Here is a 24,000-nt window from a genome sequence, read left to right on the forward strand (position 1 = left end):
CAAATTGGTGAGGAGAATGACACGGCCGTGGAGAGAGAGAGAGAGAGAGAGAGAGAGAGAGAGAGAGAGAGAGAGAGAGAGAGAGAGAGTGTGTGTGTGTGTGTGTGTGTGTGTGTCTGAGCGAGAGCCAGGCCAAAGGGACTGACACCGAACAATCAGGAGTGTGGAAAGACAATTTCCCGGAGAGGCCTGCGACATTAGCGCGCTAATCCAGGGAGATGGAGTCGGTGGCGGGAACACGAGAGTTCAGTGGTGCATGATGGGACACATCTGAGGTGAAAGAGCGGGAAACCTCCTGATCCAGCGGGAAGCTTTCACATCGCATGTCAAAAGATTGGAATAATTTACACTTTTAAAATGTTTCTGAAAGAGTCTCTTCTGCTCACCAAGGCTGTGTTTATTTGAAAACAGTTGTACATTACCATTCAAATAGTTTCAAATAATACTTTATTAATCGAGGATGCATTAAATTGATCAAAAGTGGCAGTAAAGAAGGATCATGTGACACTGAAGACTGGAGTAATGATGCTTTGATCACAGGAATAAATTACACTTTACTGTATATTCACATAGAGAACAGATGATTTACATTATAATAATATTTCACTGTTTTTACTGTATTTTTGATCGAATAAATGCATTATTGCACACTTTAGACAGCCAGAGTGTGAGAAAGCAAATGAATATGTATCTAGATTAGCGAATCACTGGACTTGCCAGTAAACCCCTAAAAAGTAAAAACCAGGACTTTAGCGGCTAAAAATAGGGATGAAACCATTAAAAATATATATTAATTAATTATTAAACATGCCTGAATATAGGCGACAATCTGAATATGTAAATGAGCTTTCATTGATTCAGACACTATACTGATCACTCAAACCATCTCTTTCATAACGTAATGACAGACTGGGAATCAAGAAGTGGTTTGTTGAAACATACTGGAACAGAACGATTCTCACGGCTCCTGAAATACTGTACAGCATCATAAACTAAATCATGAAATTAAAGACTGGACACAAAACACGCAACATCAGTGCAGCGCGACTCACAAACCAACGACTCAGTGAATCGTTTACAGCGGGTCTTGACTCACTCACTGAATCGAATCACTGTTCACGTCCATCTCCAAATTAGGGTCAGTGTTGGGGTAATCATCGTTAACTAGAACTAAAACCATAAATAACATTTCTAAGAATAAAATAAATGTTAACTGAACTAAAATAAATGATTAAAACCAATCTTTAAAAAAGGCAACATTTCTCATTTTAATTTAGTTAATGTTTTGTAATAAATGACAAAAACTAAAGCTGAAATATTTTTTTTTATAAAAGCTATACTAAACCTTCTACTAATGACAAAAACACACAGTAAAAATTACTAATATTAAAATCAAGAAGACAAATATAAAATAAAAACTAATTAAAAATATTAATATAAACTATATAGTATCTCAATGACGATAAAATAAGTCACATTTTGTTGTAATAAATAAATTGTTTTTAAATTTTTATATTTATGCATTTAGCAGATGTTTATTATTATGCTGGACCAAACCATCAGAAAAAAAAAAAAAATTAGATAAATAAATAAATATATAGATAGTAAAATAAATGTAATAATAGGAAAATAAACAAATAAATAAAGTAATTTATAATAAAGTAAATATATATGTGTGGAAATTAGGGCTGTCAAAAGATTAATCGCGATTAATCGCATCCAAAATAAAAGTTTGTTTTTAATAATATATGTGTGTGTACTGTGTATAATTAAATTTGTATATAAATACACACACATGCATGTATATATTTAAGAAAAATGTGTTATTTATATATAAAAAAATTTATATTTATATATAATATAAACTATATAAATATATATACAGTATATGTATGCAAATATTTCTTAAATATATACATACATGTGTGTGTATTTATATATACAAAATAATTATACACCGTACACACACATATATTATGTAAACACAAACTTTTATTTTGGATGCGATTAATCGCGATTAATCTTTTGACAGCCCTAGTGGAAATATAATAAAATAAAAATGTATAATTCAATAAATAAATAAATGCATAAATAAAAATGAAAGAAAAAATAATTCAAATGAATAAAAATGCATTTCAAATACTGAAAATAATAAAGGAATAAATTGCAGATTAATTTATGCATTTTTTTTTTACATGTATTTCTGCAGGTTTGGTCCTCCATAGGCTTTTATCCAAAGCAACTTAAATTCCATTCAAGACACATTTTTATCAATGCATGCATTCACTGGGAGTCAAGTGAACATCAGTGGAATCTGAAGCCCAAGAGTTAAACGAGTGACTCGAACGAAATGATGCTTTTTGGTTTGCTAGTCTTTGACTAATACTACACAAATATGACAATCAATCATTCCCACATCAGTATGACCACAAACACATCTGACACTGAAGTCACAGGCGACGCTGAACGAGTGTAACATCACGTTTACACCGTCTGACAGATGTTTGAGTGAGAGACCTCGAGGTTTCAGTTTCTATTGAATTCTGCTGATATGAACTAGTCACATTGGCATTACTAACTATCTGTTATTCATAAATGACTTAATGAGAGGTGTGGACGCAATGCTCTCGCCTGATTGGCTGATCAGAACATGAGCTTTGGCATTTAATGCAAAACAAGGACTGGTTAATTATTGAGTCTGGGTTAAAGCTGCTTATGCAAGACGACTGATAAGATGCCGAATGAAAGCTCACACTAACAGCCTGTTTTCACGCATTAATCACTATTTTATTGCAGATGTGTGAACAGCTTGCAACCAAACTTAAAAAATGAGACGCACACTCCAGCTCAAACGCTGGAAATGTTCAAATATGGGTGCAGTTTTTATTACTCGCTTTTGTGTTTATAATATTTATATATTTTTAGAATATTAAAAAAAGTATCATTCTATTGCTTTTTTTCCCCTTTCCTGTTTTAAGCATAAACCTCAAGACTTTCTTTTAGAAAAAACAAGATTACGAAAATGATTTCTGCAGAGCAACATGCTTGAACAATCAATATAAAACACTTCAGATTTCAATGAAACAAACATTGGGAAGGCTTGAGAAAGAGTTTCTGAAGCTGCAAACTAACTAAAGCCCTCATGCTTCTGCTTAATGAAGTTAGTCTGATCAGATCACTGACACACACACACACACACATCTGTTTTTATATTCAGAAGCTCGTTCCCATAACAAGAGGAGCATGAAAGCACGTGAACGACAGACAGTCTGAGAGACACGAGACTGACGAACTGACACATATCAACAGATAATCTAATGTTCAGTCTAATAAAACATGCATCAACTCTGAGGTGAACGTGAGGCTCTGATTAATAACTGGAGAAAGTCATTTCACTGATTAAACTATGAAGAATAAAAAAGAGCTGGTTTCATCTTTCCATCAGCTGACTCAGATCAGTTGGGTCACATTAGAAACACATGGAGGCCTATTTGTGCTTTTGCAAATAATTATCATATACTAACACATAATTATGACATTAAAAGTCAAAATTATCACACACTAAGTAAATTATAAAATGAAGTGTCGAAATTATAACGAAAAAAGTCAAAATAGTGAAAAAAATTGATGAAGTCATAATTATGGCATTCTAATTTAAAATTGACATCAATTATGACAAAAAGTACATAAACATTATGATATAGAAAGTCATCATTTCGACATATCTCTTATAATTTCATCTGTTTGTCTCATAATTATGGCATGTAATAACTTCGACTTTTTATCTTAACGACTTAATGCCATAAATAAGATTTTCCAAAGCATGATTTTCTTCTGAAGTTCTTAAACGAGCTTCCACATGAGACCAGTTCAGATCTGATCTCTGGCACTTTAACAAACTTCACAGAAAAGCTGAAAATATTTTAGAAGCAGAAGACTAAAGCATGAAAGTGTAAGTGCATGTTCATTCCTTCATCTGCATGTGAAAGAATTAAAGAGTTAGAGTGAAAGACGCTTCATGCTGAAACACATCGTGTGCGGTTGCATCATCTAACTAGTGTGAGAGGACTAGTTAACACAATCATCTCTCTAAACTCACTAACTCGATGTCTATGTGTAAGTCTACTGAACTTAGAGACGATTCACAAATGCAGTAGTTTATAATGATGTCAAACATCACATCACACACTCGTCATCATCATACACTCATCATGCCACGTCTAGACCCGCACGCGCTCGAGCGCTTCAATAACACACTGTTTTAAAGGGGTGAATGTAAAATCTGTAACGTCTCTAATGCATGTTCGCTTATTTGCATGCATACTGATTAATATAATCTGCTATATTGAAGCAAACGGGAGCGATCATAACGCCTGTTTAACACATCACGCGCCCTGACCTCCTCGCGTTATTACGCGCTATAATGCGCGTGTGTGTGTTTAAACTCACCTTGATTAGTCGTCTTAAAGTCAGTGTTAACATGGTAAAGCGACTCAACTTCTCCGGTTCCAGCAGGTTTTTGCGTTCGCACGCGTGTCGTCCGTCGCCTAAATGACAGCAGCTTCCGCGCGAGTGCTCATGGGAAATGTAGTCCTGACTTGCGCAGTGGGGAGTTTTGCTATGGTGGACTACAAGTTGACATCATGACTAAAAGAACCGCATGCTATTCAGAAAAACTGTATACAGCTAACTCTGTATGTCAGCACAGGTCTAACACGCGTGTGTTTTATATGACTTACAGCGTAACATGTCCATGAACTGTTATTTATTTTACTTCACCAAGCCGAGAGTTATCCATGTGGCTTCATAAAAGCTGCATATATAATGTAATTATATAATATTTGCCGCTGAAACTGACTGAAATTGTAATGCAATGTATAATGCTTATACATAATATTATTTAATGCTGTCAAATCAATTAATTGCGATTATCGCATCTAACAAATGTTTTTGTTTATATGTGTATATTATATCAACAAAAACTTTTATGTTAGATGCTATCAATCGATTTGACAGCATTAAATATTATATACTTACCGTCTCCCAAATTATTAACAGTCAGCAATAATAGAGCCCTTTTTTGTTGTTCTTGCTTTTGCGATGTACGTGAGAGTTCAAGTGTCCCACGATGACCCTAAGAAAACAAACTGATCATGTAAAGAAATTGCACTTGTTACACTTCACCGTATAAAATGACCTTACAAACGAAGTATCATAACACTGAGCAAGAGGTTCTTCTTGGTCTTTGTCAGTCTTGAATCTTTTCTTAAGCAGCATAATGGATCATTTCATGCAGTGTTTGTGAATAACGGCAGGTCAGGCGGATTGGAGTTCATTATTTATTTGTGATACATTATTTACACACATGTATACTATACACATGATCAAGCAATACTTTATTCACAGAACTGCAGGAGCTCGAGTTCCTCTTCAGCTTCTCGTTCACAGATGAATCGGTTGTCCAAAAATAAAGAGCTACGGCTCTGCTTTTGATGCTTTACTTCAGAAACAAGACGGGGAAAGTAAAGGATAATCAAATGGGATAAAAACGATATCATTCTATCTGTGTCAGCATCTTGCATTTTGTCTTTGCGTCTCTTCAAGCTTTATTCAGAGTAAATATATATGCTATGTCTTTAATTTCATAATACATAAAGGTAATTCATATTGGGGTGAATAACATTCTGTTAAATACATTCATTTGGATTTATTTATCATCTTCTTACACATAGAGAGTGCTTTTGCTCAATGTTTTGAACATTAAACCTGGTTTTGCACTGATAACACATAAACTCTTCGTCTGGTTAACCCAGAAGCTTTGGAGCATCTGTTGATGATCTGATCATGAAGCTAAAACTTCATCTTAAAGGTTTTGCTACTGTCATTTAACATCAAAATGTTGTAATTTATACCTCAAATTCATTCCGGACAACATCAGGACGGCCTTTTGAAGTCAACATGAAATTCATGTTCCTGTGAACGATTCATCATTCTAAAGAAAATAAAAGTTTGTCTTCATGATCTTTCATCACTGTCCATCTTCTTGACTGACATCAGGAATCAATATTTCTCAAGACCCTATATTTTCATCATCATCCAATCAGTTCTTCAGTTGCATTTGTAAAACCCTGATTGAACTGCAGATCGCAACAGGCTTGTCATTTGAAACCAATGAAAAGTAGCTGGTTTTTGACTTCTTCACTGCAAAAAATGATGTTGTTCCTCAGTACTTTTGTCTTGTTTTCCAGTGCAAATATTTAAACAAGGAAAAAAATAGCTTGCAAGCAGCCATTAAGGGGCCAAGCACAAAAAAGGCAGGATAAGTCATTAGTAATAATATGATTTAATGGTTTATCTCTTTTGACCAATAGGTGGCGCTGTGACTAAATTGATGTGTTGTGGTCAGAGTGAGGTGACAATGACACATGCAAAGTTTGGTGTCAATATGCAAGAGCATTGCAGAGATACAGCATCAGAGTCATTCTGGCATCATCCCATCACATTTGTTGATGCGGTATACGAAAACGGTTTCGTCGATCGACACGAAATCCGTAACTTTTTGCCGGCATGGTCTGAAGATGATACGATTTCATTTTGGTGAAAATCGGACAAGTGATCAGTTTGAAAAAGTATAGGATTTTAAAGACCAGATTCACTGCAATCGGCCAAAGGATGAGAGACATTTTTCCATTTTCTCCTGACCACTAGGTGGCATTGCACCAAAACCTTGCAGGTAACCTCAGGTCATGGTTGTCATAACACACACCAAGTTTAGTCAGAATGGGCTAAAGCATTGCGGAGATATAGCCTCACGTTCATTTTGGCGTGCTGTTCGTCTAATTTGTTTGCGCGTTATTCAAGAACATTTTGGAGGCCTAGGAGGAGTTTGTCAAAGGTTAAGGGTTTTTTAGGGTTCGTAAAAAAAAAACCTACGGGTTAAATGGTTAAAATGCCGTCATAGGATGCAATTGAATTGTCTTGAGCTAAGATATCAGAGGAACATTTTGTTTTGTTCCTAGCCCTTAAGGTTCAACAGTTATTAGCATGAACATAAGTGAAACATTGGACTGTTGGTGGCGCTAGAGGGATTGAGTTATAGACTCCAAAATTGCTGTGGTTCATATTCAGACTGTTCTCTATCTATGTGCCAAATTTCATAACTTTCCCGAAAGCGGTTCTATGGGCTGCCATAGACTTCCAGGGCGGAAGAAGAATGATGATATAGGAACGCAAACGGACCCAAACCTTCAGTGCTTGACCCGCAAATATCCAAATATCAGTCAATAAGAACAAATATCTGTCAATGGGGTCAGAAAAATAAACTTATTCAACTTAGTTTTCTGACCCCATTGACAGATATTTGTTCTTGTTTTAAGCACAAACTTTGTTCAATATCAAAATCATTTTGCTTCTCCAGTATTTAAAGTCCCCTTGTTTGTAGTCAATAATTTGATCCCTTAAACTCATCTTTGATAAACAAAATGACATATTTAAACGTTTTTTCCTTCACATAAACAACATTACAAGTTTGATTTTCAACATATTTGTGCTGAAAAAGAAGACAAAAGTACTGAGGAAGAACTCCTTCTGAAATACATAAGCAGGATCGGTAGAAAAACACCACGTTCCCTGTTCGTCTAACAGTCGACCGACAAAAACGGACGAAAGCAATAAATCAGTATTAAAAGCTGAACGGATTAGGGTTGTTCTTTCTATATACAAAGAAAACTTAGATCGAAAAAATCAATGGAAAACACGTCCGCTTCATCCGAGATACGGATGTTCGCTCTGAAAGTTGTAGTCCGGACAGACAGGATAACAAACAGGTACGAATTTAAAGCTACACTGTGTAATATTTTAGGTTGATTTTTAGCAAAAAACACTTTGTTCTTTCAAAATTATACGTTCTCATTAATGAGTAATCACTTCAACCAACTAATTAAGTACTCTCGTAAGTGTATAATCTGACATTTAGAATACATACGAGCGAGTCGCTCGAATGGCGGAAGCCATGTTGCGCCTCCATCTTGAAAGTACATTAGCCAAAGAGGGACATACCTGGAAATTCAAGCTTCGCCTTTCGCGTTTTTACACTCAGTGGTGCCGTGACGAATGCGAGGGGGAGATTACTCGCGACTGCCGGCAGATTTGAAATAATACGGCCACCGTAGGAGTTAAAACGCCCTCGGAATGGGAGGGGCTAGAAAGTAATATTCAGTTGGTAGTCATAAACAATTTCACCACTAGATGGGAGTAAATCCTACACAGTGTAGCTTTAAAATCAATATCTCTTATCTCCATAATTATTTATGTAGTGAAATGCTGTGTAATAAGTGTTATGACTGTATACCGTATCTCTTAAATGTCCGTCTAGTTTGATCTCGCCGCTGAAACTGCTCTCTCTGCGGAAGCTTTGGGTTTAAACACCTAATAAAATATTTAAACTCAGATCAATATTTCGTGTCTAATTATTTACTTATGTGGCAAATAGGCGTGTAATAAGCGTGATAATATACATCCAGCCGGTTGTTATATCAGAATAAACCCCCTTCAAAAGTGTGTGTGTGTGTGTGTAATCTCAAAATAAACCCCATCAGGTGTGTGTGTGTGTGTGTTATCTCAGAATAAACCCCCTTCAGGTGTGTGTGTGTGTGTGTGTTATCTCACAATAAACCCCCATCAGGTGTGTGTGTGTGTGTGTGTGTGTGTGTGTGTGATCTCAGAATAAACCCCCTTCAGGTGTGTGTGTGTGTGTGTGTTATCTCAGAATAAACCCCCTTCAGGTGTGTGTGTGTGTGTTATCTCAGAATAAACCCCTTCAGGTGTGTGTGTATGTGTGTGTGTGTGTGTGTGTGTGTGTGTGTGTATGATCTCAGAATAAACCCTTTCAGGTGTCTGTGTGTGTGTGTGTGTGTGTGTGTGTTATCTCAGAATAAACCCCTTCAGGTGTGTGTGTATGTGTGTGTTTGTGTGTGTGTGTGTGTGTGTGTATGATCTCAGAATAAACCCCTTCAGGTGTCTGTGTGTGTGTGTGTGTGTGTGTGTGTGATCTCAGAATAAACCCCTTCAGGCTGATGAAGATCTGATCCTGATCACCCTGTCGGGTTTATTCTGAGATAACAGCCGGCTGGATGTACATTATCACTTACTTAAACTCTGGATTTTCAACCACAGGGGGACTTTAAGAATCTTTAGATATTTGTGCTGAAAAACAAGACAAAAGTACGGAGGAAGAACTCCTTCTGAAATACATAAGCAGGATCGGTAGAAAAACACCACGTTCCCTGTTCGTCTAACAGTCGACCGACAAAAACGTACGAAAGCAATAAATCAGTATTAAAGGGATAGTTCACCCAAAAATTAAAATTACCCCATTATTGACTCACCCTCAAGTCATCCTATGATGGATAGATGCACTTTTATGATGGATAGATGCACTTTTATAAAGGATAGATGCGCTTTTATGATGGACAGATGCACTTTTATGAACTTCAAAACAGAAACAGCCATTCACTGCCATTATAAAGCTTGGAAGAGCCAGGACATTTTTTAATATAACTCTGATTGTATTCGTCTGAAAGAAGAATGTCATATACACTAGGATGAGGGTGAGTAAATCATGGGCTGATTTTCAATTTTTTGGGTGAACTATCCCTTTAAGAGCTGAACGGATTAGGGTTGTTCTTTCTATATACAAAAGAAAACTTAGATCGAAAAAATCAACGGAAAACACGTCCGCTTCATCCGAGATACGGATGTTCGCTCTGAAAGTTGTAGTCCGGACAGACCTTCTGCACCAGCTTGTAATCGATGCTGAAGAAGGAGATGAAGATGCAGATGACTTTGAAGGGTTTTGCGCAGAGCCAGGACGACTGCGACTGCGTGTTCTCGGTGAAGCAGGTTTGCGACGGGTCGTACAGGCAGGGCTTCGGCTTCTTGGAGCGATCCGTTTTTTCGTACTCGACTCGGCAATTGAAGGTTTTGATGTCTTTGGGGTCGATCGTGGATTGTTGAGGCGGGTGGAACTGGATCTCAGGATGAATCGGGCTTTGCTGTTGGAGAACCTCGAACTCGACCACTTTCGATGGTGGGACGATGCTGACCGACACGTTCCCGAGGCTCGAGGAGTTGTGGCGAAAGTAGACGGTGAACGTCCCGTTGACGTGATCCACGATTTTCCCGGTCACCAGAAGGCTGAACTTGAGCGTCTTGACGTTGAAGTAGAAGTCGCCCCAGCCGAAGATCTTTTTAGTTTTCATTGAGGTTTTGAGGGAAGGTTTGCGTTTGGGTCGGTAGCCTGTTTGCTCCAGGAGTTGAGACTGGTTGCGGGCCCATTCGTACGGGTTCTGGAAGCTGAAAGTGGGCGGTTTGGGTTTGACGGGCGCGTGGTCCATCGTGGAGAATATCCTGGAGGTTTGGTACGGGGGTTTGACGACTCCTGATCCGTGCGGGAGGCTCTTGAAGACTGTGCCGGACGGGCCCTGCTCCAGGTAATCCAGAGATTTGCCCACCTGTTTCTCCAAGCCGTGCGCCTGTGGACACACACACACACACACACACACACACACACACACACACACACACACACACACACGTTTACTTAGCTATCTAGATGGGTCATTCCATAGACGTTATGGTTTTTATACTGTACAAACTGTATATTCTGTACTTTTACACTAACCCTACCCATCACACACACACACTGACCCCTAAGCCTACCCAGCCTACCCATCACACACACACACACACACACACACACACTGACCCGACCCCTAAACCTACCCATCTCACACACACACACACACACACACACACACACACACACACACACACACACACACACACACTGATCCAACCCCTAAGCCTACCCATCTCACACACACACACACACACACACACACACACACACTGACCCAACCCCTAAGCCTACCCATCTCACACACACACACACACACACACACACACACACACACACACACACACACACACACACACTAACCCGACCCCTAAACCTACCCATCACACACACACACACACACACACACACACACACACACACACACACAAACCTGACCCCTAAACCTGCACACAAAACGTTTGCATTTTGACATTTAAAAAAAAAACTTTAATTACATTATTTTTATACCAGATTTACAAATGAGGACGTCTCTAAAGGAGGTTTCTGGAGATTTTGTCAGGTTTTGGTCACTTCTGGTACAAATTTGTCCCCAAAATATATTGTAGGCACACACACACACACACACATCCCCCATGATGATTGTAATTAATGAAATACTAGCGCTTACAGACACTGTGCAGTACACACTATATTCTGCATGAAACTTAATAATTCCTGAAACATTATCAATGACTCAATAAAACCACATTTCAGTTCAAGAACAGGATCAACGGCACGAGATCTGTGACACGAGGATCTAGAACCCAGAACGTTCTAGAGCGTCTGAGTTTCATGATGTATCTTCTGTCTCGCTGCATGCGCTCGCCGTTCTCCGGGACATTTCTATTTTTACAGTTCCTTTAATGATAATGTCACTGCTCTATTTACACAGTAAAGCGAGCGTCTCCCGTCGAGAGATGAAGATGTGTGTGTTCTGGTGTCACTTCTGTTCAGTTCCTGCTCTTTAATCCAGCGAGTGTGTGAGTATTAATAAAGACAGATTGACAGGAACTGAAGATGCTTCTCGTTCTTAAAGTATCTGATGTTATTCTGTTCTCATTTATCCACTCGGAGTCACCAGACACACGCACACACACACACACACACACACACACACACACACACACACACACACACACACACACACACGCGCACACACACACACACACACACACACACACACACACACACACACACACACACATTAACCCGACCCTTAAACCTACCCATCACACACACACACACACACACACACACACACACACACACACATTAACCCGACCCTTAAACCTACCCATCACACACACACGCACACACACACACACACACACACACACACACACACACACAAACACATTAACCCGACCCTTAAACCTACCCATCACACACACACACACACACACACACACACACATTCTGTCTGATATAGAATCTGATTTTATTTTAATCTTTAAATCTATTATTTAACAGTTGACATAGTTCTATAATCTCTATAAACTCTATAATCTAACAGCCGAAGACACTCGCCGAGTTTAAACCCCAGTTGTGTAGACGGGGCATGTTGTCACATCCATGGGCATGAGCTCTGAACACACACCCGTCACACACACACACACACACACACTCCTGTCTACATTACAGGCCACAGGCTTCATCTTATTCCCACCCGGATGATCTCTGGACACACACACACACACACACACACACACACACACACACACACACACACACACACACACACACACACATCCAAACCTGCGCTCATCAATCTCTCAGCTGAACACACACTCATGTACAGCACTCATCAGTGCGCCTGCTAATGTATTCAATCAGTAAATTAATTTAGCTGCGCGTGTTTATGTGATCGAAGTGATTGATGGAAGCGGAATAAGTGAGGGAATATTGATCCCTGCCAGCACAGATTAAAACCTGAGCTGATGACGGAAGCGTATCGAGCGGATCATGACTGGAAGTGCGTTTGAACAGTCGTTTCTCACTCGGATGCAGGAACTGCAACTTTCATCGCAGTAATGCAGATTATTGAGCGCGGATGAACACGGGAGAACAGGACAATCACCGCGGTAAACAAATTAGAGGACTTCAAGTAACTAATTAAAATGGTATTTTACTGTAAAATGGAAAAAATAGCGGTTCACAATTTAGTGGTGGGAAAAAGGTTTATTATATTATATAATTTTTTATTTATCTTTAATCTTATTTCACAGTTACAGAATTTTTCACAATACTAAGTATTTTTACCATGAACTTAACACAAAAATGTTCTATATTTTAGTAATTATATATTTTTTTGGCTAATCAATTTAATTAAACACATAAACAAATAAAAAATTCTTGATTTAATGTGATATTTATAAAAATGAATGACAAATCAAAACAGAATTACATTATAAATAAATGCAAACCGCGAATTAAACTACCGTTCAACATGAGGTTTTTTATTCGTCAAGGACACATTAAATTGATTAAAAGTGACATTAAATACATTTATAATGTTGCAAAAGATTCTATTTCAAATAAATGTTGTTCTTTTGAACTATCTATTCATCAAAGAATCATGAAAAATAAATGTTTCACAGTTTCCACACTGATAATAATCATAAATGTTTCTTGAGCATCAAATCATCATATTAGAATGATTTCTGAAGGATCATGTGACACTGAAGACTGGAGTAATGATGCTGAACATTCAGCTTTGATCACAGGAATAAATTACACTTTACTATATATTCACATAGAAAACAGATGATTTACATTGGAATAATATTTCAAAATTTTTACCGTATTTTTGATCAAATAAACACAGCAAAAATATTTCCAAATTTTTACTGTATTTTTGATCAAATAAACACAGCAAAAATATTTCACAATTGTTACCATATTTTTGATCAAATAAACACAGCAAAAATATTTCAAAATTTTTACCGTATTTTTTATTAAATAAACAGCAAAAATATTTCACAATTTTTACCATATTTTTGATCAAATAAACACAGCAAAAAATATTTCACAATTTTTACTGTATTTTTTATCAAATAAACACAGCAAAAATATTTCACAATTTTTACTGTATTTTTTATCAAATAAACACAGCAAAAATATTTCACAATTTTTACCGTATTTTTGATCAAATAAACAGCAAAAATATTTTTAAAATTTTACCGTATTTTTTATCAAATAAACAGCAAAAATATTTCACAATTTTTACCGTATTTTTTATCAAATAAACACAGCAAAAAATATTTCATTTTTTACCGTATTTTTTATCAAATAAACACAGCAAAAATATTTCACAATTTTTACCGTATTTTTGATCAAATAAACACAGCAAAAATATTTCACAATTTTACTGTATTTTTTATCAAGTAAACACAGCAAAAATATTTCCAAATTTTTACCGTATTTTTGATCAAATAAACACAGCAAAAATATTTCCAAATTTTTACCGTATTTTTTATCAAATAAACACAGCAAAAATATTTTACAATTTTTACCGTATATTTTATCAAATAAACACAGCAAAAATATTTTACAATTTTTACTGTATTTTTTATCAAATAAACACAGCAAAAATATTTCACAATTTTTACCGTATTTTTTATCAAATAAACACAGCAAAAATATTTCAGAATTTTTACCGTATTTTTGATCAAATAAACACAGCAAAAATATTTCACAATATTTACTGTATTTTTGATCAGATAAACACAGCCTTGATGAGCAGAAGAGACTCCTTCAAAAATCTTACCGACCCCGAACTTCTGAATGCTAGTGTGAATCGCTCATTACATATATACACCCTCACCCTCTCTGACCCTTGACCCCTGCTCACCGTCACCCTCATATATCAGGAGCATCGACTGACACAAATGCTGGATCAATGATGATTTCACAACACGGATCATTGATTTCACTGCCGTCACAGAAAAGGCCAGATTAAACATGGGCTTTTAAACACGACCGAGTGACTGAATGTGAGGAGACTTCAGCTCACATCTGGGTCTTAAAGGGACAGTGTATCAGTTCACAACTCTGCTTTAAAGTCACCATGAAATCAAAGTTTACAGTTCTTTTTTTTGAATGGAATATTGCAGTGTTTATTCTAAATGATTTATGGGTGCACATCATTATTGTGTTAATAATCTTGAATCAGAATAAGTTCCTCTAGCAGCATCTCTTCTCTTCTCTGATGATGTGGGCGGGGCAACCTGTCACTCACATGAGATCAGCCAATAGCAAACCACAACCATCCAATCATCCAATCAATTCCCCACAGACACAATCAACTTAACAGTCACTTTAGCTAATGCATTAAATAATGGGACATTTTTGAAAAGAATTACCAAAATTCTGTAATTCAACCTTTACTTTTGAGGATTTGAAGATTTTTCCATGCATCTGTTTCTCACACAAAGCTTCATATGAGGATATAATCATATTAGAGTGATTTCTGAAGGATCATGTGACACTGAAGACTGGAGTAATGATGCTGAAAATTCAGCTTTGATCACAGGAATAAATTACACTGTACTGTATATTCACATAGAAACAGATGATTTACATTAGAATAATATTTCAGTGTTTTACTGTATTTTTGAATTTTGAATTTAAAAAAAAGATTTTATAATTATTCCAGACTGTAGGCCGGCAGTGTACTTGTTTCAGGTTGTTTTCGGCCTCCGGCATAAAGGCTTGTGTGTCTTGGATCCGGTTATAATGATGTTGACGGCGCTCCTGTCCTTCATGTAATATGTTAAACTAATAATATTTCACAATTTTGACTGTATTTCTGATCAAATAAATGTAAAAAATGATTTTATAATTACGTCATGTAACTCCAGCTCGACACAGATCCTCATCAGAAGATCCTGTGAAACTACAGCGCTCTGAGTTGGAGTTCTGCACCAGAATAAAGGAATAAGAATAGGACGTTCAGTTCCTCCACACTGTTCACTGTCAGCATTATCACCGGCCAGCGGTTCGCATGCCAGCAAAGCACTCAGACTCACTGTGAATGTCGAGTCAGACGGAAAAAGTCCCAAAAAACACTGTTTTACAGGAGCTGCACCTAAAAATGTCTTCATTTTTTAGCTCAAAATGACCATCAAACTGACAAACTGAGAAGATAACAGTCCAGGAACTACTTATTATATAATGAAATATATATTATGATGCAACAATGAGCAATATATTTGTTGCAGTATTTATTAATCTCGTTAACAATTCATTTGTTAGTTCAGGTGCATTAAATAATATTAACTCATACAACATTTAAAAATGTATTAGTAACATTAAAAAAAGATTAATAAATGTAGAGGTATTGTTAGTTCATGTTAACATTGTAAAGTGTTACTGAAATTTTCTTTATGCAAAAATAAAGCAAGGCCTGTTTTAGTATCATTGAGTTTTTTTTTTTTTTTTTTTTTTGCACAGTGACATTATTAACAATTAAACACAATAATATCCTCCTGATTTTTTTTTTTTTTTTTAAATATAATTTATTTTAAGGATTTTTCAAGTTAAACACAGAACAAACAACACTGGCTCGGACTACACACAATACCCTCCTGATTTCTAATGCAAAAATGAATATTATTTAAATGCTTAAATATGTATAGACTTGTGTACTGCTTTAAATGTACTCTGATTTAAATAATGTAAATAAATGAGAATCATCACTGACAAAAAAGTTAAAAATTCAGATGTATTAGAGTAATTTGAAAATCTTAATCATGCAAAAATGGGCTTTATTCTCTCTTGTATAATGATAATTATTATCAGTAACACTTTATTTTAAGGTCACATATTTACACGTTACTACATGTACCGTAGTAATAACAGTAAATGATGCATAATTACAAGTAACTAACCCTAACCGTAACTAGTACATGCAAGTAGTTATTAGAGTAAGTAAAATGTAACTATGTCACAATAAAATAAAGTGTAACCTTATTATTTCATTGTGATTTTGGGCAGAAATGTGACCCGGACGTGATCTGAGAGATTGACCCACATATGCATGATATTAAAAAAGCTGAGATTTCACACACAGTGCTGAAAGAAATTTCAGGGACAGATAACACAGAGTTCATAACACACCAGACGAGCTAAAGGAAGTTGTTAGCAGCATTTCAATTTGAGTGATACATTTACAAGTCTGTAGACAGCAATATCAAACGGAAAGCTGCTGTCGATTACAACAGCTGGCACCAAAATAAAGATATAACACTCCTGCGCCTTCCTTCTTCTTTCTGCGGCGAGGAGAAATAATAACCCCAAGATGGAGTAATCCAGCCAGACGAACTGTGTATACATATGTATGTCTCTGGGAATTTAATATAAAGAAAATGTGATTATGGTGGCTTGAGATCGCGAGCGGTGGAGGGAAATGGCTTTATTGCTGCAGCGAGACGAGAAAGAGAGGCTGCTTTAGAGTTTGAGGCCCATTAATAATCGCTAACTTCATTTGAGACACTAGGAGCAAAAAGCATCTTACAGGGGTGGTGTAATGTAAGTGAGTGTGTGTGTGTGTGTGTGAAGTTTTAGCTCAAAATACCCCACAGATTATTTTTTATAGCATGTCTTTAAAATTTAGGGCGAGCAAAAATGCGTCGTTTTGTGTGTGTCTCTTTAAATGCAAATGAGCTGCTGCTCCCGGCACAGGGGGCGGAGCTACAACAGCTCGTTTTTAGCAGAGCCATATAGAGCTCTTTGTTGCGAGGCGGGGTTTATGTAAATTTTAGGGTTTGTGATGTCACAAACCTGGGAGGAATGTTGTGTAGTCACTATCAGCTGTTTGTTGTAGTTCTTAAAGGGGTGGTATAATGCCCTTTTCACAAGATGTAAAATAAGTCTCTGATGTCCCCGGAGTGTGTGTGTGAAGTTTTAGCTCAAACTCCCCCACAGATATTTTTATATCACATGTTAAAATTGTCACTTTTTGAGGGTGAGCAAAAACGCACCGTTTTTGTGTCTGTCCCTTTAAATGCAAATGAGCTGCTGCTCCCGGCGCAGGGGGGGCGGAGCTACAACAGCTTGTGTCCTTTTACCTCACACACACATGCACTGAAAATATCAACAACTTTTAGCCTTTTATGTTTAAACCGGAGTCAGACAAAGATGGAGAGACTCGAGAAGAAGAGACAACATGTAGAAGCAACAGGACATTTCTGAATGGTTAGTTGATGAAGTTATGTAGATGATGTGTAGTTATCTTCTAGTCATTGATTAGCATATTCTGTCATGATAATCTATAAATCGTGTTCAGAGGGCGGGGTTTATGTAAATTTTAGGGTTGGTGATGTCACTAACCCGGGTGGAAGCTTGTGTAGTCTTTATCAGTCGTTTGTTGTAGTCCTTAAAAAGTGATTTCTGTAAAAGCAAATATCTTCCTTTGCTCTGAACTTTGAGCGTTGTAACTTTGCAGATATTGTTTCTGCTCAAACAGCAACATTACACACTAACTAAAGTTAGAAAAGTCAAATCATGATCAACCACCCCTTTAAGAAAGTCTTTCTGAGGGGGTGGAAGCCGGAAACGAGGGATCGAGGGAGTGAACGAACCCGTTGCAATTAAAACGCCGGTTTACAGACACGCAGTCGATGACGGATCCTCGCGTTTCATATTTCTACTGTAACTTCTAACACTTGTTAGTGTCCAGCAGCGACTGACCCCGAGGAGTGATGGGAGGAGAAGCACTCGTTTCTCTCACCTCTTCCTTCAGCTAATTGGAGTTTTATTTCATGCAATCGATTCATTTCTATCTCAGATGCTGATATATTGATCCTCTGTCACCATGAACACTCTCTTCAGCTCAGCGACCGCATGCTCACTTCTGCACAAACATACAGGAAACATGTTTAGAATATTCTGATATTTTAATGTTTTTGAAAGAGTCTCTTCTGCTCAACAAGGCTGCATTTATGATAAAAAATACAGTAAAAATTGTGAAATATTATTCCAATGTAAATCATCTGTTTTCTATGTGAATATATAGTAAAGTGTAATTTATTCCTGTGATCTGAATGTTCAGCATCATGTGATACATTTTATTTTTCAGGATTCTTTGATGAAAGTTCTAAAGAACAGCATTTATTTGAAACAGAATCTTTTGTAACATTATAAATGTCTTTACTGTCACTTTTGATCAATTTCTACAAGCCTTTGAAGGGTGTATCACGATTTCTATAAAAATCTGAAGCAGCACAACTGTTTTCAACATTGATAATAATCATAAATGTTTCTTGATCATCAAATCATCATATCAGAGTGATTTCTGAAGGATCATGTGACACTGAAGACTGGAGTAATGATGCTGAAAATTCAGCTTTGATCACAGGAATAAATTACACTTTAATATATATTCACATAGAAAACAGCAGATTTACACTGTAATAATATTTCACAATTTTTACTGTATTTTTTATCATAAATGCAGCCTTGGTGAGCAGAAGAGACTTAAATGTTAATTAAGCGTTTGACGGGTAGTGTGTGTCCTAGACAGCATTAAAGCATCACAGTTCTTCCATCGAACGCTTCCTCTCCGTTTCACTGACAGAGAAATAGTTTGAGAACTCTATATTCTGACAATAATCTCGTAAGAAACTTTTGCCTTCTTTTCCTTTAAAATGAAAATGACATTTAATTATGAGACGAGAAATACAGCCCAGAGGAAAAGAGATAAACCGCTGGGAAAAGAGAGAGAGAGAGAGAGAGAGAGAGAGAGAGAGAGAGAGAGAGAGAGAGAGAGAGAGAGAGAGGGATTATCATGAAGCGAGAGTGAGTGAGTTATAAAGTATCAGAGACGAGAGAAACGGAGCCGAGACTGATAACACGGCGCAAGAGAGAAATGAAACGTGGAGGAAAAGAAAGTGAGAGAATGAATTACCACAAAAGAAGAAGATCTTATTAGTGAAAGAAAGAGAAATGAGAAATATGATGCTTGGGAGAATATTCTGCATACACTCTAAAAATGCAGGGTTGTTTTAACCCAAATTTGGGTCAAATATGGACAAACCCAACCATTGGGTTAAACTATTTAATTAGAAAAATGGGTTTGTCCATATTTGACCCAAATTTAGGTTGAAACAACCCAGCATTTTTAGAGTGTATAATGCTTCACAAATGACCAAAAACATCAGAAAATAAAATATCACGTACTATATTTGCAATTTTAGTAATTTCTTTAGTTATAATAATACATTTAATGTTCAAATATAATAATATTCATAATTATTGAATAATTCAAAAGTCTTCTGAAATGTTGGTGATTTTGGAGCTTGACCGTCACGATCAGCGTCAGAGCGAGTGAATGATGACAGTGTGTTCACATACGGTCACTATCGCGGAGAGAGTGTGTGTGGGAAATGAGTTCAGGTGTAAGAGAATCTCATTAAACCGAGATGCGCTTGTTGCAGCTCTTGTCATAACATGAGGATAAAGAGACAAACCGTCTCTTTAATCACACTAACGCTGTAAAGTCGGCGCTGAGAAGATCCTTGTCAAAGCTGCTGCGTTTTACACCCCGAATAAACTCATTCAAGCTGATCAAATCAAGAGAAGAACGAACGTTCATCTCCGAGGGAAACAGATACAGTAAAAGTCCATCAAGACGTTTCCTCCATTCTCTAAGCGATTGTTAATTGGTTTATTGAACTTTAGTCGAGTCAAGGTTCATTTATAAAGCATGTTTAAAACAGACATTAGTGTACAATAAAGAAAAATGGAGTCACTCCAAAATTAAACAACAGACATACTAATAAAACGCACATATAAAACCTCAAACATCTTTCAGAAGAAATATTGTATATTAGAAGATCAGAAAGAGCTTTAGAAAGTATGCTTACACATATACACTCACCTAAAGGATTATTAGGAACACCTGTTCAATTTCTCATTAATGCAATTATCTAATCAACCAATCACATGGCAGTTGCTTCAATGCATTTAGGGGTGTGGTCCTGGTCAAGCCAATCTCCTGAACTCCAAACTGAATGTCAGAATGGGAAAGAAAGGTGATTTAAGCAATTTTGAGCGTGGCATGGTTGTTGGTGCCAGACGGGCCGGTCTGAGTATTTCACAATCTGCTCAGTTACTGGGATTTTCACGCACAACCATTTCTAGGGTTTACAAAGAATGGTGTGAAAAGGGAAAAACATCCAGTATGCGGCAGTCCTGTGGGCGAAAATGCCTTGTTGATGCTAGAGGTCAGAGGAGAATGGGCCGACTGATTCAAGCTGATAGAAGAGCAACTTTAACTGAAATAACCACTCGTTACAACCGAGTCTGTTACAGTTTTAATTGTTTTGTTTGTTTTTTAATCACAATGTTATGTTACATCAGTTTATTTTTATACAAGATTAATAAACGAGCTGTGATTAAAGCTGCAGTCCGTAGTTTTTCCTCTTTGTCGCCCTCTCTGTTCGAAATCTGCAATTGCAGTTATTTGCGGGATTATCAACTTGATGTGGGTTGTGCCTCGGCACGGCACGGATGAATCCAGTGTTTTGAGGAGAACGTGTGGCTGTCAGTCGCCGGTGTGGATCCTGGCATTCGCAATCACAGATTCTGCTTTTTGGAAATATGACCAACATAAGAATTCTCACCGGAAAATGTTCTGAACAAGTAACATCCACTTCTGTTCTGACCCACTAAGGGGGAAAAAGCATTGCAGTAAATCACGCTGATTAAATCTAATGATCGCTCATCATATCACGTCAAACTGTGCAAATTATACTTTGTTCTCAAATTGTTAATTTTAACAACATCAGCATTGCGTGACTACCCTTAATGCCCTTCCGATATTATCCTTGTTTCCGCATGGGCCGGTGTCAGTCTCTTTCTTTCTCCAAAGTCTTTCGCGTTTTACAGCGGGTGAATCTCCTGGTGATTGTCGTTTGAACATTTATGGATCCGCCATCAAACTGATCAGTTTAATCATATCCAGTTCTGTGAGAAAAGGCTATAAATCTCCAGCATCCTCACACTCATCGCCGACTAGCCGAGACTCTTCTTTATGTGGACAGATGTGACGGAATGACACAAAGACATGCTCGAATTTCCCACTGAAATCCACCAGAACCACTGGAGTTAAAAACATCATTACAAGCTCACCGTTCTGAATCGAGCTACGGCAAGCAGAGAGTTCTGAACACTGGCTGGTGATGTACTTAATCAAACATTTATTTTTGGGCAAAAAAGTTACGGACTGCAGCTTTAACTTTATTTTCCTGGACTTTATGGATATCAAGGAATCAACAAAGAGGTGTCTAAACTTCCCCCAAGAAGTGACTGAGGAACCTTCAGATGGAGTAAAGGTCACTGTTTGAACACATCCGTCCACATGAGCGTCTACACTACTAAATCAATCCGGTCGGATGTGTTCTTGACTCCCTCTGGAAGTGGATGAAAGTGGAGCTCAAAGCGCTTTAGAGAGTTTACACCCGTATTTAGAGTCGTCCACTTCTGATCCGATCACCAAAACGCATATTAATACTCAGTAAACTGGGCCGTAGAGCCACTCTAATCTCTTTTGTCAGTGTTTTTGGCCTGATTATACAAGACTCTGTCCTCATTCCTACAGTTATCTTCTCTCGTTCTTCGGCCTGACAAAGCTGTCTGAGTTTCGCAGTGAACTATGGTTTGTTGTCCTGATATGAATCCACATATCCTCACAGAAAATGATGTAATATCATTGGATGGCAGCTTTGCAAAAACACTCACACACATCAGTTAGCAGTCAGTGTTAGTACAACACTCCAAGTAATTAGCATTATTCCTTTACTGCCATTAAACTGTGTTGAAAGAAAAAAAAAAAAAAAAAAAAGGCTCTGTGTTAATGAATGATCATTAATTTAAATTGGAAGGACTGTAGAAGGAACTGACTAAAATACAAGTTTTGCAACAAAAACATAAATGATTACATCATTCATTTTGAATAATTATGCCTTCAAATGTATTTTAAGACAAATAATAGCCAACAAAATAGATTGTAAATGCATGCAATGTTTTCCAGATCACTTTATTAAAATAAACATTGAAGTGAGGATTATTGTACAATTCTAAAACCAATTCTACATCCTTTCATTTGAATTGGAAATCCTGCATCATGTTTGCCAACTCAATTCAAACTCACTTCAAGTTAAGGCATTGATTTGGAATGTAAGTATTAAAATGATAATGGTAAAATACATGACAATGCGCAGGTAAGCTATTTTCTGTGATTATGCAAGACTTTTGATTTCTGATTCTAGTAATTGAAGGTAAACAGTAAAACAATTTGCGCTACAATCCAGTACGCTTATGATTATGATGATAATTTCAAATAATGAGATAACAAATACCAGATTGCAATATAAAGCCGCACAACAGACTTTTTGTACAGCTAAAACAACCGATGCGAAGCCTCGCTCAAACGGCCACGGCACTTTACGTTAAAAATAAGGAGGATCATTACTTTTCCTGAAGTACAGAAATGCTGTAGCTGATCAGATAAATGCTTTATATTAAAGACACACACACACACACACACACACACACACACACACACACACACACACTCTTGACTTCACTCCATGAGATACAGGAGTTAAACCTTCAACCCCATTATCTCATTAGGATTGTGTGTATGTGTGCGTGAGTCGTGAGAGTGTGTGTGTGTGTGTGTGTGTGAGTGAGTGTGTGTGTGAGACAGCAGTTCAGACCTCTTGATCTCACAGTCCATCGGACCGGCTCAGACCACCAGAGACCAGCGGCTCGACAGGCCTTGACTTTCACTCGTCTGGACAAGGTCCACTATTTACAGACACAGCGCTGGCGTGGATCAAACACTCACTGGGAAGATCAGGAGTCAACTTCTACATTCAGCACTAATATTTAGTCGATTTTAAGCTGCATTTTACCTTTACGAGAGTCAATTAATGAAATCAAGATGAAAACAAGCTGTTACCAATAATTCAAATCAATATCTCACACATATCTCATATTCTATGGAATAATCATAGACAAACAGATCATCCTCAGAACACACTCCGTCAGCGCCGAGTTGCACAAGTGTTGTAACGTGACGATCAAAGTTGAACTTTGACCCCGATTGCAGTTGACCTTTCAACACACAGGCAATGATTACTGGACGATCACATGTGTGTGTGTCTCAGGACAGAAGAAGAACGGGAGAAATGTCTCGGTTTCAATTAACGATCGTTAATTTAGATTGGAATTTACTAAAATACAATTTAGACATTAAACAGTCACACAAGTTTTGCAACAAAAAATAATTGATTACTTGCGCCTTCAAACATATTTCT

General features: G+C 37.1%; 2 protein-coding genes across 2 annotated transcripts in view; both read right to left on the reverse strand.

Annotated features, from left to right (window-relative positions):
• Positions 1-4,589, reverse strand: part of shmt2 (serine hydroxymethyltransferase 2 (mitochondrial)) — a 31,492-nt gene extending 26,903 nt beyond the window's left edge. Inside the window, exon 1 of the mRNA XM_079883521.1 lies at positions 4,450-4,589. Within this exon, the coding sequence (XP_079739647.1) occupies positions 4,450-4,482 (33 nt within the window). The 5' untranslated portion in view covers positions 4,483-4,589. The remainder of the gene's footprint in view (positions 1-4,449) is intronic.
• A 5,011-nt stretch (positions 4,590-9,600) lies between these two features.
• The window catches only part of nxph4 (neurexophilin 4), a 59,631-nt gene continuing 45,231 nt past the window's right edge, over positions 9,601-24,000 (reverse strand). The window contains exon 2 of the mRNA XM_079883523.1: positions 9,601-10,532. Coding sequence (XP_079739649.1) covers positions 9,741-10,532 — 792 coding nt within the window. The 3' untranslated portion in view covers positions 9,601-9,740. The remainder of the gene's footprint in view (positions 10,533-24,000) is intronic.

This window comes from Squalius cephalus, assembly GCF_949319135.1.
Source record: "Squalius cephalus genome assembly, chromosome: 10".
Taxonomy (NCBI): Eukaryota; Metazoa; Chordata; class Actinopteri; order Cypriniformes; family Leuciscidae; genus Squalius; species Squalius cephalus.